Source organism: Ciconia boyciana, chromosome 11, assembly GCF_034638445.1.
Source record: "Ciconia boyciana chromosome 11, ASM3463844v1, whole genome shotgun sequence".
NCBI classification, from domain to species: domain Eukaryota; kingdom Metazoa; phylum Chordata; class Aves; order Ciconiiformes; family Ciconiidae; genus Ciconia; species Ciconia boyciana.
Genome location: NC_132944.1, coordinates 2676896 through 2696083, shown reverse-complemented (window position 1 = coordinate 2696083; position 19188 = coordinate 2676896). Strand labels below are relative to the sequence as shown.

The following is a 19188-nucleotide window of genomic DNA, read 5'->3' as shown; positions in this document are numbered from 1 at the left end:
TCAGTAAGTAAATTAAAGAGACTTCTAAAAAAGATTCTCATTTATACCATAGTTTCTATTTCTCATAGGAAACAACAGGTATTCTACACCTACGGGAGAAATTAATTATCTTTTTATGTAATAACTGTTAAAGGAAAAGAAGTCACTGGGTAGCATCATTTGTAGAAGTATTTTCCACTTACTTTAACAAACATGCAATTTCAGCCATAAAATGAAAATGATAACCTCTTTCCAACTTAATGGAGAACAGGGATCCAAAGAGGAAAAGGAAATAAAGAGTACATAAAAATATATTTAGAATCCAAATCGAGGAATATATAAAAGGTCTTCCACTAAAATCTTTCTTTAGTACTTTACACATGTTCATTTTATTCATAAAATATGCACGGAATCCCATACTACCTCACCGGGGAAAAAAAGTCTACTAAAGCGGTCGGCAGACTGCACTGCAGTCCACTGTCCGCTACCTCCTACCTTGCCGGCACATCACCTCCAGCCTTCTGTAACCATCGTAAAGCCTAGCATAACCCCCAGGACATCGCGCCTCGCACTGCAGCCAGAAGGGCTAACCCGGACCTCCACTCGCGAGCAGCACACCCGAATTTCCCCAGGCAGGCCCCACCAGCGTTACACTCTGCTAGAGACCACCGGAGCGATCGCTACTCTGTTCTACCAGAAAGCCCACCTCTGCCACTCCAGAAAAAATTCTTCAGGCTTGTCTTATTCATCCCATGCTGGACCCTTACTCTCATAATTTTCTTTCGAGTACAATACTGCAAGGCAGCAAGCATATGTCTATCCTGTTTTAAAAGTGACTTGAAATGACTTCAGTGCTACAAGAAAATACAAATCTGCTGTTATTAGTAACTGAAATAGGTAAGGGGAGCAGAAGTGCACGTTTGAACAGATCACTGATTGTTAGAAGTGAGCAGCCAGAAGTAGTAGCGAAGTCCTACATTCTTCTATTGTCACAATCTTCCTCTCATTACTAAGTAATATTTGGGTATGATTGAAAGCAGAAAGACGGTAGCATTCATGTGATTGCATTAAGGTCAGTGGAACAGCTCTTAACACCACTATGCCCTATTTCTGAGAAGTAAAAAGAAAAATAACTTTAAAATAGACCTGCCAGATTATCAAAAGATCAGATAGACATATGCATGCAAATATGAACAGATCACCATAAAAAAATAGTCTAGCTAGGGAGATCTATACTGGAAGCACCTAAGAATAAAGGCACCTAAATAAGATTCAGTTTTATTTCAGCATGACACTGTAGTTGTCATGTGGGTATACCAATTTGTTTGCTCCTTCTCTACCTACAGAAATGGAGATAATAAGTTTGGAAGGGAGAATTAAATGAAGAAACATGGTAATTTTTCCCTCTCCTGAATGCGATAGAGTTCTTGAACCCTTCAGCAAAGCTGCTGGTTGAGAAACCAATACTGTGCAGGATTCTTTTTTTACCATTTTTTTACCACAATTATTACCAACAGTCATTTTATTAGTGGCGATAAAATACTGACATTTTGATACAGCAGATCGACAAAACGTACACACAGATGCCAAAGGACATTGTAAATCGCATCACGGCGTAAATACTCATATTACGGAGCGCCGCAATAAGCACAGCAGTAATTCACACGAGCCAGCCCGCTACACGTTCTTTCACCTAATCCACGGTCAATCTACGCAACACAGTCACGGGCACTCGCGGGACTCCCCGGGGAGACTGGCCACGGGCCCTACGCTGCGGCTGGGCAGGCTGGCCCGGCGTGCTGGGGCGCGAGCCAAGGAGCGGCTGCCCAGGGCGCAGAACCCCTTCCCCCGCGGTGCCTGCTGCAGGCTCGGCCGCTGGCGAGGGGCCCCATCCTGCTGCGGCCAAACAGCTCCCGTGTTCCCACACAGAAGCAAACTATGACCCTCCCTGAAAATACATTATGATACAAATGGTTCCAACTTTAAGAGCTAACAGTTTCCTGCTGAGAGCTCACCATTTGCTGAAGCTTCATGCCTTTCCCCGGTCTTCCGAGGGGCAAATTTTTCCTGCCACTTCCATTTTCAAGAACGGTGTTTGATTCCATTAATTGACCGATCTTCTGTGGCTGTTTTTAGCATCACAGGTCTGCATACCATACATTTTGGACGAGAATTTAATTATGCATATTTTTCAATGCCTAGCACAACCATGCTTCTATATACTATTGTAATGCAAGTAAACATTACTGAAATACACTACTTGGAACTTCCATGATTCTGCCTTAAACTTTCCGAATACCAACACGTTCTAATTCTTCATATAATCTTTTTCTTCTGACATTGTATTATCCTTTTAAAATACGCTCTGCCAGTTGTTATGCAAGTGGGTATCGTGAGATTTGGTTGAATAACTAAGGAAGTGAAAAAGAAATTCATGAAATTTCATCCCCGATGTCAAACTACATTCCAATTCTTAACTATGTTGGCATGCTCTGGGAAGCAAGGAGCTAGTCTGGTCAGAAAGTTAATCTGACCTTTAAAGGCAAAACATCTGTTGAGAGTCATGCGAAGTTCAGTCAAACGGATTAAGGCAGCTGACCCGCTGCCTCCTGGAACCACAAGATATTCATGGAACCAGCCTCTGCTATTAACTCAGATAAAGTCCATCAAGTACTTCAGGCAAGAAGAGTCAGACAGCGCAGAGGTTTCCACTGAGATTAGTCAACTATTATTCTACTATTAAAAAAACCCCAAACACCTATCCAGATTTTTGTAAAAAGGACAGACTGAGAATTTCCAAATTGCTTTTCCTTTCTGCAGAAAAAGACAGTGGAAAGCCCTTCATATTCAAACATTGAAAAATGACATTCTCAAGCCTAAATTTCTCACATATTTTATTTACGAGAACAATAATATTATTGATTTATAACAATTTTATTAAGGACTATAAATGTTAATACATTTAAAGCTAATTAACTATTCAACAAAATGAGCTCATCATTTTGAAATAAAAGAATAGTTTGGTCAGGTAAATATAGCATAAAATTGTTATATTTTATGACAACACATAAAACAATATAATTATGGTAAGTGCCAGCGTTATACAATAAATATATTCTGAAATTCTCACAAAGACTGCGGCCCTTGCACAGTGAGATCATGGGTTTCCGTCAGAGGCCGACACTGCTGAACTTTAACGTATTTGAAATCTAGACCACTATTTGAAAACCACTATACTGTCTACTGAGGAGATAACTCCGAGGATAAAAACTACCGAAAGAGGCCCTTAATTTATCTCATAATTTGGAGGTTCAGTGGGGAAAGTAATATTTTTGCATGTTTATAGATGCTTTCCAGGTCAGGCTAAGCAAGAGGTGCATTAAGATACAGAAACTGGCAAGGGAGACAGATGGAGCCATAGATGAACTGTTACTCTTTTGCTATTATGAGCCAGATATATCCGGCCCTAAAGAAAGCAAATAAAGGCCAGAGATTTATAGCAGTAAAGTTACAACTGTAATACACATATGTTTTCACATGAACCAAACAGACAACATGGGCATGACCCAGAAAATAAAGCGGTTACTGCTATTGCCACAGTATCAGGAAAATTAAGCCTAGTGCATGTACTAAAATTATTTGATTTAAAACAAGAACACACAAAAGACTATTTCTGTCCAACTACTGTTTATAATTTCTCTCTCTTACAAAGCAATAAATATATATCTAAAGCAAACTTAGCTCCAGTCTTATGAAAGTATTATCATCTAATACAATGCTGTTGTAGTGGATGGACAAAAATACTCTTGTAATACAGTGTAGTGTTTTGGGGGACCTTTTAATGAATATATCATTACGTTTAAAATCAGAACAGAAGGGGGAAAAAAAAAATCAGAGGAGAGTCATAAATCACTCTTCACTCTTCAATTTGCTAAATAAGAAGCATTTCTCTTTTTAAGCTTATGGATGACAGAAGTTTCTGCAGTGACATTGTTTATAGCTGCATAGCAGATTTGTAGCCAGAATTATGCTTACACAAGTAAGTGATTTTTGGTTCAGCAGCAAAAGCGGGGAAAAATTAAACGCAAGTAATTTTGGTGTTTGCTTCTTGGAGAGAAATATGTTCTGTTCAGCCTGAAACAAACTATTGCTGCTTCTTTTTTTTCTTAAACAACAGAACAAAAGGCATGAGTTAGTAAAACAGAGTGTGGTAATTGACTGTATCCTCCTTTTATTTCATAAGCTATTAATTAGGACACTCATCTTGGACTGGAAAACCCATGTTCAGATCCCTCCTCCTTCAGGTCAGAATTTGAATGGCATACCATAAATAAAGTCTAGGTTCCCAGCAAGGGAAAAGAAAATATCAAACATATGCTCATTAACTAAGAACTTGCATATTTCTGTTTACAACAGAACTGTAAATATTCTATGATCATTTCACTAAAGAGTGTTTAACTGAAAAAGGAGCAAAGACTGCATAGGCCCACCTCAATTTTAACGCTGCACTGCTTCTAAAAGAATTGACTTTACAATATTAACACTGTTTTAGCATACCGTGTGTGTATAGAAACTATGTATTTAACTAAAATCACCTTTTTTTCAGCATAGAGTTCTTAAAACCCTAACTGAACACAAAGTTTACTCAGTCCTCCTTTCTTAAATACAATCTTTTCATTTGTTTACAGAGAAAGGTACCTCCAGATTTGCCTGCCTGCATAAACAAAACTAAGAATTGCTACATTGCACCAAAGACATTCTCTTTCCCAAAAAGCCCTGCTTTGCCATCTGGAAAATGAATTACAGTCCCTCCAGAATGTATGGCATCTGGCGGGTAGAGCCCGAGCCGCGGGAGGGACAGCACGGCTATTGGCAAGAGGCAACAAGGCAGTTGTAAAGCACTCCATTTCTGACCCTTCCAGGCACCTGGATAAAACGTTGAAATAAGTACCTACAAAACCAATTAAACAAGGAAAAGTAGATAAACAATAGTAATATACTGAATCCAAAGCATTTCTGAAATATTTTAGCTCCTTTCCTCTTACCGATTCTGCCCCAAATGAAAACAAGCTTTTCAGTGTGACACTGAAATTTCCAAGCTTGTCCTGATCCTCTGTGCTCTTAAAGATGTGGAAAGAACATCCTGGGAAACCACCCTGCATTTCACAAGTTAGCCTGCAGAATTTGTAATTAAGGAAGAACTTCTTTTTTTTTTTTAAATGAAAGAAGCCAAATTTACCACATGAAGAATGGCCAGATTTTCACATGCTAGTATATTCTGCCTAGCTGTAAAAAAAGAAAAAAAAAATCCATGTATGTAGTTTCAGTCACTGCCAGAAAACTTAACAGACAAAACCTAATGACAGAATAATTTCCCTGCATTGTTTCAAAATTCAGGATATAACAAATATATATTATTGTAAACTATACAAATCGAGCACAAAGTTCCAAGTATAGCATTTCAGAAACTACAGTCATTGAGAAGCACGTGCATTGACAAGTTCCATATGGTTATATATGTGCTATCACGCTTAACAATATGGTATTCAGTCAGCTGCAATTTTCAGAGCAATGGTTAGTATCTGATAACAAATTCCATTCTAGTAAGAAGATTCCTTCCCCTCCATTTGCCAAACAACATTTGAAGAGATAGTGTTTCTGTAAACATCATTTACTTGGAGGTAATGGCACCAATCACTGCAAATATTTTATCACCAATTAGCTAAAAAGGATTCAGCAAGAAAAGACATATTGTCTGGCTGACATTGCTCAGGAGCTCTGCGCAGCCTATTTCCGGAGCTGGTGCAGTTTGGGTAGAAACATCTGGTACGCTGAAGGATGCTACAACATGCTTACAAACCGTAGGCAGCTGAACTTCTTGCAAATGCTTTTTAAAATTAATTCGAAAAAAATGTTTAGACAATTTTGTTCCTGAAGGCATTACCATCACTCCACTGATTATGCTAATGGTGCTCTACTGCTATTAAAATACATCGAGGCGCCAAGCAGACAATTGCCCCATTTTCCAGCCTATTTAACAAGTTGAAAACATAACTCATTCTTTATTTCCTTGCTACAACAAACTTTGAGAAAAAAAGGCTGAAGCTTTCTGGAGGTAAGAATAAATTAAAAAAAAAAATTAAACAAAACAGCCCAAACAACCAGTTATCCAATTTAACACTCCTACTTTCAAGAAAACCCTAAAACTGATGAAATAGCCCTGACACCATTTACAGGAAGCTACCCTGTGAAAAACTGAGTAATGCACACAGCTAAAGGCTTTTGAAAGACAAAAAGCAGAAGGTCAGGAATTCAGCCATTCGGGTATTTTACTAAAAAATAGATTAACTGCTATTTAGAACAGAGAAGATATTACTATTTTCTGGTCTGTATGGTTCATAAATTTAAAAGCAGAACACTATGTGTGTTATTACTCATAGAGTTTTATTATTTAAAGCTTTTGGTATTCATACAGCAACAACAGATGATTCAGGCTGCATGTCAATGAGCAAACCACATATGTTTTTCCATCACATTATTACTAAACTGAAACATCACACTTCCATACTTTTCCCCCTTTCAGTAAAAAAAGATGATACATGCCACAAATTCCGCTCCAAAACTAACAGGACTCCCCCTCTTACCATTGATTAAACATTACGTAAATGACTAGCTGACAAATCTACTTTTAACACCTCTCGTAGCTCTAGAGCCATTACAAACGTAGATTTTTTGCTGATACTGCTTCTTAGAATTCAGCTTTTCCTGCAGCAAATTTAAGTTTCTCTTTTGCTAGACATCACAGATAAACTCTGACCACCACAAGCACAGTCGCTAACTCATAAAAGCTATTCAACTACTTAAATGCACATTAATTTCTGCAACTAAAGAATTCAGTATATTAAACTGAGTTGCAGAACACCAAAGTCTAACCATACCTCTAATTTTCAAGACCTAACTCTTTGTCTATATCATATATTTGCCTCTTCTCTGAACCAACAGACATATTCATCCAATCACCAACCTGGTAGAAAGACAGCCAAATCAGTATTTTAATTTACCATAAAGGAAGAAACAAACATCCATATGGAGAGTCCACTTATTTTCATATGAGGAATAATCACGAGGCACTTCTTACCCTCCTTTCAACCCAGTAAGGGAAAAGTCTTCTGAAGAAGAAGTCAAGCTCTAAAAGAAAGGTTGCGCTGGGTTGGTTAATAAGAGACATCCAAGAGTTGAAAACCCTGATTAAAAATCCCCAAACTTTGAAAGCACTGAAGAACAACATGCATACAAAATACTGTTAGATTTATTTACAGAATGCAAAAGAAAAATCTGGCTTAACATGGTTGCATTGCCCTCAACCTAGCCAAGTAGGATTTCAGCAAGTATTGTCCTACAAAACAAAAAGTAGGAGGTTAAGATCGACAATGACTCCTCCATTTACTGGAGGAGTCCTGAAAGTCAAAGGGAGCAAGATTTTCAGTAGAAGCGTCACACACAACTCTTTCATTACATGGGAGACTTTTATCTAGCCTAAATTGGGAAAAAACAAGACAGTGATTTAGTCAGCCCTGCTGGCAATCTTAAGGTTATGTATAACGGCTGCCAGCTTGCTCAGGTAAAGGAAGAGAAACTAGCATGACACTCTTTCAAAGCAAAGAATTTCTTAAGGATAGTTTCCCTATGAGCAATTTTATGTGCAGCTATGAGCTACTGTAAAAGACAATAATTTATTTCCTGAATATTCCAAAAGCGACAAGCAGAAAAGGAGAAGTACTGCCGACCCACTAAATTCCACTTCCACGGTAGCAACAGCATTCACGGCACCAAACTCTGCTAGGACGTTTTTGCCAGGTTGCTTTCCAGAGCGAGAGAGCTCAGGGTTCAAGAGGAGCTACGGCATTAGCAGTGTGGTGAACAAGGCGCTCCAAGTAGGAACCGGGAAACGCGGGTCTGCATCTCCGCTTCTGACCCGCCGGCTCATCAGAAGCAGCCCCATATCACGATAGTGGTGCTCTGCTTCCTGCCCTCGACGGCCTGTCTTGAGAACAGGGACTACCTTTTCCCACGTATTCGTACAGCACCAAGTACTACAGATAACATTAACGTTCTCAACATTGTTACAGTGAAAAAAATAATCACAAACTACAGAACTAATGGCAAAACAATAAACACAAAACAGAGAAGTGGCGATGTACTAAACTATTAAGTGTATTATACCTATTCCTGGGGACACAAAATGAAGAATTTTAGCATGAAGGGAAAATAGTTTACCACAAAACAGTCCATATGAGAATTAAGGTTCAGTACGCAAGCACATTTTAGATTTCGAAAGAACTCTAAACGTGCTCCAGGTTGCCCTTATTGAACCAATTTGATTCCCTTCCACCCCTAAACCAAGCGTTCCATAAATGAGAAGTAATACTGAAATATCTCTTAACTACAACATGCAGCTAAGACTTTTTCCGTTTATTTCTTTGTTACAACATTTGCTATTTTGGACATATACCTGCAAATGAAAATAGAAAGGGCAAGTCACACGACAAGATTATGTTCTATTGGAAATTTTTCATCTTGCTTTAAGTAATACTTTGCTATATAATATTTATCATCCTTACTAGAAGCATGCATTATTCCTCCCAGTTCTACCCGGAACGGGACGAATTTGTGAATAGAAAATAAACAAGGACTGTGACATGATACTGCTATTTCACTTCTCTGTAAAAATGATATCATGCTTTCCCATTTTTCTGAAGCAGATGAATCTCTAGGGAAAAAAAAAAACACAACACACCACCCAAAAACCAACAACCCCAAGAAAACCCCAACCCCCCCCACAAAAAGCAAACTTCAAATGAAACTAATCTTTGAGACTGCCTTTGTAGTAATTGCATTCGTATAGCAAGTTCCACTCAATTCCTCACTTTTAGTCAGTCAAAAACCATTCAGGACCTTAAATATTTTCAGTGCTGATTTAAGTGTTCACACAGTAGGATGGAAGCTATTTAAACTTCTGCAAACATTGGTATTAAAACCTGCCTTAGGCTCACTGCCCACAGTTTGCTATAAATTTACAAAACAAACAGTAGTGTAGGTGAAGAGTCCTGGTGATGCTAGAAATATTTCATCATTAATATCTTCAACACAAATAGCAACATCCAAGTCTAAGTCTACTATAAATATTGCTTGTTTTGTATTTAAAGACAATAAGCTTACAGAGTTATCATCCTCTTCAAGAGTGTTAAAAAAAAATAAATTGTTCTCAACTCAGCCTTAAAGTAATACCTTTTTTAGAATCAGCTATCCAAAACAACTAATCGTTGCATATTTATTAATTATGAGATGGTAGCCAGCACAAAATTCATTCTCCTAACTGAACTGATTGATATGAATGAAGAACAGTAAAAACTGATTTGTAGGTCTTGTCTACAGGAGGATTTTATTACAAAGTGGATTAGGGCAGGGATTTTAAAGCACAATAATTCTTCTGTACTAGAAATATCAACTGTATGGTCTAGCTTAATTATTTGAAGTGGATTAAATGAAACCACATAAAAGAAACCGTTGCCAAACAATAATAGTGTTCACAGGCAAGAAGCGTGGAATAGCAGTTCCAGGCTTCCATGCATACAAGGATGACGCATGCGACTGATGGTACATGTGCAGGAAGCATGGCTTGATCAAAGATCAACTTTTTTTTTTCAAATGTAGCCCTGTATCAGTTTTTCAAAACATAAATCAAGACTCAACAGGTATGGATTTGGTACAATGCATTAGAATGCAAAGCTATTACCCAGGACTTTATTGTGCCATTTATTAGCTGTTTCCAAACCTTTCATTTCCTTGTGGAAGTATATTTTCTTCTGTTTGCCAGCAACAGACTTTTCACTATATTACCCTGAGAGAGTGAGAAACAACATGTTTTTTCTCATTCATTCCCATGTTCTTAGACTGGACTTGCATATCGGAGGGAAGTACAAGTAAAGCGTTACTATAAATTCAGCACAGGCCGAGTACCCAGTGCTTTCAACACATTCTGCAAGTGCAAGTCCGTATTAGCATTTTCCTTCACTATTTTCTCAATAACAAGATTAGGCTTTTAAAACACTGTTTATAACTGAAAGACCAGTTCTCAAACCCCTTATTTTTATATGAGATAAATACAATATGATAGTCCTCCTTAATGTTTGAACACTTGCTGTTCAACACAATTATGGGAAGAAAAACTGTACTTTCAGTAATTCTTTGTCTTTACTTAAATACTACCAGCTTATACTGTGGTCTTCTAAAAATAGCCAGCTTGAATCCTGAACATATGAGAAATCAGTACAAGCCCAGTAAGAACAGTATAGGAACAGGAGAGTAATGGGTAGTATCAAGCATCTCGTCGTAAACTTGATTTTCGCAATTGTACCATAACCCCCATTCGATAAGGTTTCCAGCCATGATAACATTAAAAAGACAGCATACGTACACAGGCCTCACAGATGTTCACTTCTTATAAAGCCCACTTCTAAAGCACTGGGAAACCCCCGCAAAACCCTACAGCTGGCACGTACAGAGAAGAGCGCCGCACATCACCTGCCCTGGCACTGGCCAGCTGCTCGTGACCAGCACAGGCTTCCGATACCCTTTCCCTTCCCTATTGACAAGTGAGCCATTAGTGACAAGGCTTCAAGATGACTGGCTACTAATTACCTCACGGTATGCTTTCCTGCCACTGAAATGGAAGACCAAGTCTGGACAATAAGTAAATAATGAACTCCATTAGGAAATATCTTTATCCTCTCCTTCAGCTGTTACCACCTCTAAAGGAGTCTCTGTCTTCTTTGTTCAGCTTGGTTTGTTTTGTCTTGTTGGTTTTTAAGTACAAATCCACTATACCATAAGCTTAAATAATTGCTTACATCACAGTGGTAATAGTTACAAATACAAAATTACAGTAATCATTTCTTCTCATAATTAATCATTTCCATGACACAGTAGTTACCCAAATGTGTTTCATAAATTTTCTTTGCTAACTAGTGCAGAATGATTTAAACTGGGAGCTGTTGAAAGATAGCATATATAGTTGATGAAATAAAACAGAGATGCGACTGAAAGCAACAGGCAGAGCTAAGGTACCACTGAAGGTCAACCTTATTGGCAGAGGTGCAGCTGCAAAAAAACCAAACCACCAAAAAAACTCAAGGCCATATTTGTTTAAGAAACCAATAACCATTCTGGGAGATCTACATAGGCACATGTGTCATTCATCTCTTTAAGTGCTGGTAAGTTTAAATATATTTGTTTTAAACAGAGTGCGATTTGTATAACACTAAGACACTTCTGTATTACTTGGTACTGTGGTGAGTGCCCACAGAGATAAGAGGATCCTTCATGTTAGAAAGAATCAAATTCATAAATACTGGTAATATTCCTCCTCTGAATACACCCAGACAAACAAGAATAAAATTAAATACCTACCCGCTTCAGGAAATAAACTTTCTTTTTTAACAAGAACCTGTATTTGCGCTGCTTGGATTCAGTAAATGCACTTGAAGGCTGCTGATTTATATAAATTAGTTTGAAGTTGAGGTTGAGATGGGATTAAAGCATATCAGGGTGTGAAATTTGCAATTTAAGAAGTCTGCAAGAGGATCAAGGGGTTGTGTACAAATACTACTAACACTTTCAAGAAAAGTAGTAGTGAAAATTACCGATATGTATGAATAAGAGACCACTAACAACTTCAGCTAGCTTTATACCTTGTGTAGGAGCGTACACAGTCTAACTTCAAAAATATTTTACATGCATTATGCATATGCTTCTCACACTAGATGACAGAGAAGAAGTGTTAAGACTACCTTTATTTTTCTTATAAAAACTGTAATAGTAAACTACTTTGAAGAGGAATAATTTTGAGATATTATCGTTAAAGTGGGTATCTTAATTGCTTAAAATGATCTTTAAAAAGTGGCAAATTAGCATTTTTCAACTCTTACATGGCATATAGCTTAGATGAGAATATCTGAGGTAAGTTGAATCATCTTAACAAGTAAAACAATAAATCTACTAGTGGAATCTAACCACTAGTTATTTGGTAGCACTGTCAAGTCAGGATAGCATATAGGTACACTTCCTTTGCTCTCCATTCAAAAAATAGGATAAAATTTCGACCATGAAATGCGCAAAGGGCGTCAGGAGTTATCTGTTAGACAAATTTCTATTCCACACAAAAATAAAAGACTTGGGGCTAAGACAGAAATGTTTCAGAAACGAAATTAATCTCAAATCCTTATTCAAAACTTTGGAAGCAGGAAACTTCATTATATCATTAGAAATACCAAAAAGAACCCATTGGAATTTTCTCCAATGACTCAACAATAAAATTACCTGTATATTACTTAAATACAAGAAACATCACTGAAATAAATTCAATAGTTTGTTCAGATACCAAGTATCTGAAAGTAATCTGATTTCAAGAAAGAAAAAAAAAAAGAAAAAAAAATTATTGGACTCCTGGTCATGACTGGAGTATTAGAAACTCTACGTAGAATTCTACGTGTTAGACAAAGTGAATAGGGGATGCAGAAATACAGACAGGACCACTGCTAGAACTCCAGGAGCAGCGTGCCAGGCACTGTACTGGAAAGCTCAAGGATAATTGCTAAATTCAAGATTCAGACTAACTTCAAGCTGTTAGTATCCACGCTGTAACACAGAGCGAAGTCTGGCTGGTGCTGCTTCCACAAAAGCTGACATAAGAAAGTGCAAGTTCAGTGACTGGTCTGGGCTACCCATTTCTTCCTTTTAGCAGCTTTTCGTACTATCGCATTCTTGGTGTGCGGTATGCACAACAACAGGACAAACTCAGAGACAGCATAAGTTAGAAGCTGCGGAGTGGCATAAATCTAATTAAGTCTAAGCGGTAAGACTAAAGGAATGTAAATTAGAACCAGATACATATCGGCTTCCTCACATGCAAGTTGCGCTGCATCAGACTTCCTCTGGATTCTCTAAATCCAGCCCAACATTCCTACCCTGTGGAACTCAAAAATCAAGCTAGTCTTAGGCAACAGTTAACCAAAAAGAATGCATTTAAGCTTAAGAAAATTCAGAATGCATATTCAAAATATATTTTTTAAAATGTAGTCAAAAGAAAATAGGTTAAGCTTTTGCCTTTTCTACAAATGTATGTTAGTTTACAAGAGAAATCTCCCAGGCCAAAATCACAGTTGAAATTATTTCCTCAAGGACTTCCACTGCTGTTCATCCACTGACCAGTAACAGTCAATAACTGTAGCAATCAACCAAATCATCCTACTACGGTGGGATGAGTAAAACTTGGCACTTATCCAGTAGCAAGTGAACATGAAAGAACAGCAAAACCAATATTCATTATAAAGCTAAGAGCCAGTAATACAGAAGAGCTCATCAGGGAATGAAACCTTCCTCTTACAAACTTCTGAAAGAGCGAGCTACTGTTATCTTGACTATTGGAATATACACAAAAATTCTGGGACTTGTTGTCAAATACACTGTGTTTCTTTACTTTGCAATTACTTCAGTAAGTTGATTAGCAACAGCAGTAAATCAGTTCTTTTATTCAACATTCAAGGCAATTATTTTTCAATAAATATATACATAATAAAGGAACAAAGACCAAAAGAAGAAGAGCTAAATTAATCTTAAAAGGTGTTTTTATGCACAGAAGCTACACACAAAAGCAGTCTGAAATCCAAAATACCACTTTTCTAGTTAGCATCTATTGAGGTTGATACCCAAGATCCATACACTTCCTGAGTGCTTACACTACTCAGAAAAAAACCCACAAAGACATTTATTACGAAGCATGCAGGTAACAACCTGATCTACAAAGCAGCACTGCAATTTGGCAGAATTGAAAATATTCTAACATTAGTTAACCCACCTTAAACGCTTATCGTGAATGTTAAAAGCAAAAATATTACCCAAATGATTGGCAACATGAGCCTCTGTAGCTGCAACTGACATCATTTACTATGTTAAAATCCTGCACTCACCTTTTAGCAGCAGTGAAAAGAAAATGAAGTGCTCATTACTAATGATAACAGTCTACCTCTTAGTTTTCATGAGCTGAAAAGGAATCTTTGCAACCCACTCATGCCCACCCAGTTACGTGTTCTTGAATGAGAACAGGTCTAACTGATATTATTAGGGAGCGTGAGTTCTCATGAGTTCTCAAATCGTCCTTAAGTTTGCCAGCAGTTCCAGTACGACTTTTCGTCTACTAACAATGCAAATGCAATTGGGAAAAGAGGGGCACCTTCATATGAATGGTTAAGTACATTTTCAAAATAACAGGAACAATTCTCTCTTGCATACTAACCAATTTAAATGCAACTTATTGGTTTTGCACCTGAGGAAGATGACCTTTGAAGGGCTTCTGAAGACATTTTTCTACATGCCTTAGGTTCAGTAAAATGCAAAGATCGATAACGCCAGCATCTGGGCTGATATATAGTGCAAACATAAAGCATCTGGATCCAAACAAAGCAGAGAACTAAATTTCAGACTTACGTTTCTCATCATCAGCATGTACTAGAGAAGCTGCTCTCGACAAAACATCCAATGGAGTCTCCATTCCTCTCTGGATCCTGGAAAATTCAGAGCCAAAGTTTCAAAGAGTAAACTCACAGTGTCCTTACCACAACATACTAGGTGGTCTGCCACTTGTTCATAGTGTACACACAGCAGGTTTTACAGAAGGAGGTAGTAATGAACAACAGCATGACCACAGAAAGAATCAAAAATCCAGGTTTCTGCTGCTCTTTTCATGTTACACCAGCGCAGGATTTGTTAAAACCAAGTCATTGCTGAAAACAAGGGAACTCTGGAATTAGCTTTCCCACCAACTACTCATCCAAAACAAACCAGAAGACCAAATTCTCAAGCACTTGACTGAAGCTGACGACCACTGCTCACGTACGTTGCAACAGGGTTATCTGCTATATGTCGTAAGCATTTTTGCCTCCTACATGCCAGCCTTCCATCCCAATAAATAGCTACTTGAGACAATATCCAAAGACGCAACTCATCTAAACTGAAGATGACAGCTGGCCTGACTACCTACAAGAGCACAGATTGCTTTAGATCCATAGTATTCAATAAACTTGTACTCCATACTCTCCTACGCCCAAAGTAGAATCATGCAAAGCTTATAAGCCATTACGACATTTTCTTACTCATGAGCATATAGTCAAACACCGGGCATGTGTATATATAATGACACAGACAGAAAACTGTAACTTGTATAATCACAATCACACCTCAGTAGCTGCTTTTCCCTGGTTTTCTCCCCTTGCAACACATAATTCCCATACATGAAAAGTTAACCCCAACACATAAAAACGCACATTTCAGCACTATACTAAGCAACAGACTCTACAATTAAAAAAAAAATGTGTTACAGCTTACATAAGCCTCTCAAAGTTTCACATGAATGCCTTCAAAACTAAAAAAGAAGTTCCAATATGAAATTCCAAAAGATATGAAAGGGAAAGGAAGGAAGAGAATAACACATTGTCAAGATGCTTTTGTTAAAAGGCCAACAACTTATATGTGTTTTTAAATAAGGCGGCAACAGCACAGACAGAACTGTTAAGAAAACAAATGGAGAAAGAGAGAGAACCCAGGACTGCTAATAATTTTGTTGTTTTTTTTCCCCACAAAACTAGCATGCTATTCTGTCATAAGAACTGTTTACTGTAACTTACTTTACAGTATGATCTTTAAAAGAAAAAAAAAAAAGGTAGTGGCAACTACACAAATCTCAAACACATGTATATAGACTTAACAACAAGCATATGTTTGGGAAGCAATTTCCTTGACTTTGCACTACAAATAATAAACCTTGCTATCCTCCCTCCCTCTTGCTAAATAACGTCAAAGACTTTAAAACTAATCAAAGATTTTAAAGTATAAGAGAAAGGATTTTAAAAGTATTTTTAAGTTTTAAAAAATATATTTTCAATAAAGAATGAAATCCAGTCTTGTTTCCATAGAACTGTGCAAGAGGAGACATACTTGAAAGAACCAAGTATAGCGCTTGAGGACAAAAACATGCATCTCCCTCCCTGTCAGAATCGGCTTTTGCTCAAGAACAGTATTTTAAGTGAACTTATAAATCAGTTAACTCCTTCATTTAAAGACAGTACATGTGGGCAAGAGGTTTTAGAAAACAAGATCTTAGACTCTCATTCCACTAAGTCTGTCTTCATTAAATATTTCTTTATAGCACATTTGGCCACACTCTCTTCCAAATCAAAGCAAAGATTTGGAAGAGAGTGTTCACTAAAGCAGCCTTCAGCATCATTCCACTTTGATCCCTTAGACCTTGATACTTGGTTTCTTTCCCGCTTCTTGTTTTCTTGGAGTTTAAAATAGCACCACTTTATTTCTCCCCAGACTTGATTTCTCACCCTCTCACACAAATTCCTCTAACAGAGTGAAAATTCAGTTGGAAAAAAGATTAAAATATGTCTGATCCGATGATGCAGCTACACCAAACTGATGGCTAACTCATGATTTACTACTAAGCAGCTTTGTCCCAAATTTCAAAGACAGTAATACAAAGCCTTTCGGTCAACTCTTTAGAGAAAACCCTCTTGATAAAGAACTATGCAAAGGATATTAAGATGTCTTTTATTGAAAGCAAATTGCTGTTTTCTTTAAGTTTTTCAGTAATTTTCAAATAATGGGAGCAGCAGATGCCCAATCCCTTTCCGGAACATGTTCCTAGTAAGAGAATTAGCCGGTGACAGAAGTCCACATTGAGAGAAGGAAACAGGAACCAAGTCTTAATTCTATTCAGGAAATTAGACACTTTAAAAACAACTTCACTAAAACCGGCCTCAATATAGTTTTGTAGCTTTGCATATTATTAAAGTTCATATCATGAGAGAGCTGCAGAAGTGTTTCTGTAACAGTTAAGGTCTTGTGAAGAATGTTGTGTCCACTCAAGAGCTCCTTTGAAGGGATGCTGTTCATACAGAGATCTGCAAATTCCAGGGTGCAATGCCACATATGCTGCAATATTTTTAAACATGCTGAACGTATTTACAGTTACGGAAATTACCTTCAAGGAGCTACAAACTACCAGATTATTTTTCAAATAATATGAAATATCCCTCTATCTCTAAATTAAACTAACAAGTCAGGGATAACAGTTCAGGAAAGAAGTAAAGGTTGCCTATGAGAATGAGAGAGGAGGAATCTTCCCTTAGACAGTTCAAAGCTTAAAAGCCTAATTCCATCTCGGCAAGGACAGCAACTGCTAGAGCTACTCCAAGGCAGCCTCAGCGAACAGCCCGGTCATCCTCAGAAGGAGTCGTGTTTCAGAAATGAAAGAATAGTTCAATGTCCAGGGTTCTGACAAAAAAAGCCAGTTAAAAAGCAGACTTCTGATAAAAGCCAGCTAATTCTCTGTGTGACACAGAAGCCTAGCTATGCAGCAGAAACTAACCTGACTCAAAGTTGAATTTTTGTAAGCATCCCCGTCAAAAACCAACTCTCTAGCCTATGTGCAAGCATTGCCCTATACCCAGATCTCATAAGGGAAAACAAGCGACAGGCGAAATACAAGTACACATACTTAACTTCCTGTGGATGGATACGATTTAAACACTACGGAAACAGTTTCATAAGCATCTTACTTGTTACAAAATCTTAACTGTTAGATTTAGGGAGATACAAGCCAAAAGGACTTTTACAAGCCTTCAAGATATTTTTGTCTACCGTAATTTCAAATATTAGTTTAATGTCTTACTCAGTCCTTTTATTTATCAGTTACTGCTTCCACTCAACTTTCCCCTGGTCTGTCATCTCACCTACACTGCAGCGAAGAAACATTCTGAAAAACAGTAAAGACATGAATGTAAAATCATAAAGATATGAAGTCTGAAAGACAAGTAAGTTACTAAACACTGATCCAGTAGTAAGTTTTTCATGCGACACTTGAAGAACACAACACCCATTAGTGTAACGGAACAGCACGTTATTTTCTCTCTCCTTTTCAAGCTTTTGCAAATTCCATGCACATATGGAGTACTCTCAGCTTTGCAAATGCCTGTTCACATTTTTTGGAAGACTATAGATAAATTAAAGCTTTTGAAAACTAACAGTTAAGCGATTTCATGGATTTATACAGCACCTTCCAAGCATCAAGGAAAGCACGTGGGGCAAAACCCTGAAGTTGCTTGTTTGAAACTTAAGTAAACAGGCAATAGAGAAACCGGCACCAGAGACTCACTGCAGACAGAACAATGAGACACTTATTCAATCCCACGAAAGTTATTATTCACAGTGGGGTATGTCAGGAAAGATTTGAAATAAAGAGAAGAACTTTATATTTGAATTAAAAAAAAGGGGGGGAACAGTGAAGGGACAGAAAGGAGAAAGAAACATGAAACATGTTTGCGGCAGTAATCTCCATTATGGAGATATGATGGCTTTTGTCTAGAACGGATCTTAACTAGTAACCGAAGTAACAAGTTAGGTGACAGAAACAAGGAGAAAGCTGGGTGATGAGAACAAAAGGGCTGTACAAAAGACATGCGGTGCAGATAAGAAAAATCAGAAGAATTTAGACATAGTTTGGAGATGAAGATCTAAAGAGAGGTCACAGTCATAAAGATACTTGGATCACAGGTCTGACTGACACACAGAATAGCAGCACGGCCAACAGCCATTCCAAACACGTTAATAAGAAACACCTGAAAGAGGACACTGCTAAGAGGTCTCTCTTAAACTTGTTGAGTGTGAACTAGAGATAGACACCTACACCATGCCAAGGAGAGAGAAAGGCTGAACCTTTCGGTGATGTAGAGAAAAGTCTGGTACTTGAATTCATATGTCTGGTGAAATTACAGAGATAAAGTTGGAGGGAGAAGAAGTGGATTAATGAACAAAGCCCATTGTAACAATGAAAAAGTGAGACAAGAACGACGAGACGCTCGAGAAACAATCAAGAGTGAGGACTGAAGTGAAGTAAGTGCAGATAGACACAAGTATAGGGAAAAGAAGATGAATTGAAGAGCATGGTCGAATAGGTCAAAAGCAGCTCACATCTAGGAAGACACAGGCACAGCACTTCCCAGGCAAATTCATAACCAGAAGCACCTAGAGAAAGAGCCTGCAGTGGATTTCAATGGAAGAAAGCTAAACTGAAGAGGAAATCCAGACACA

The 19188-nt window shown here is 37.8% G+C and overlaps 1 protein-coding gene across 1 annotated transcript in view; it reads right to left on the bottom strand.

Moving 5' to 3' along the window:
* VGLL4 (vestigial like family member 4) overlaps positions 1–19188 on the bottom strand; it is a 95919-nt gene that overhangs the window by 73524 nt on the left and 3207 nt on the right. The window contains exon 2 of the mRNA XM_072876206.1: positions 14524–14600. Coding sequence (XP_072732307.1) covers positions 14524–14587 — 64 coding nt within the window. The 5' untranslated portion in view covers positions 14588–14600. The remainder of the gene's footprint in view (positions 1–14523; positions 14601–19188) is intronic.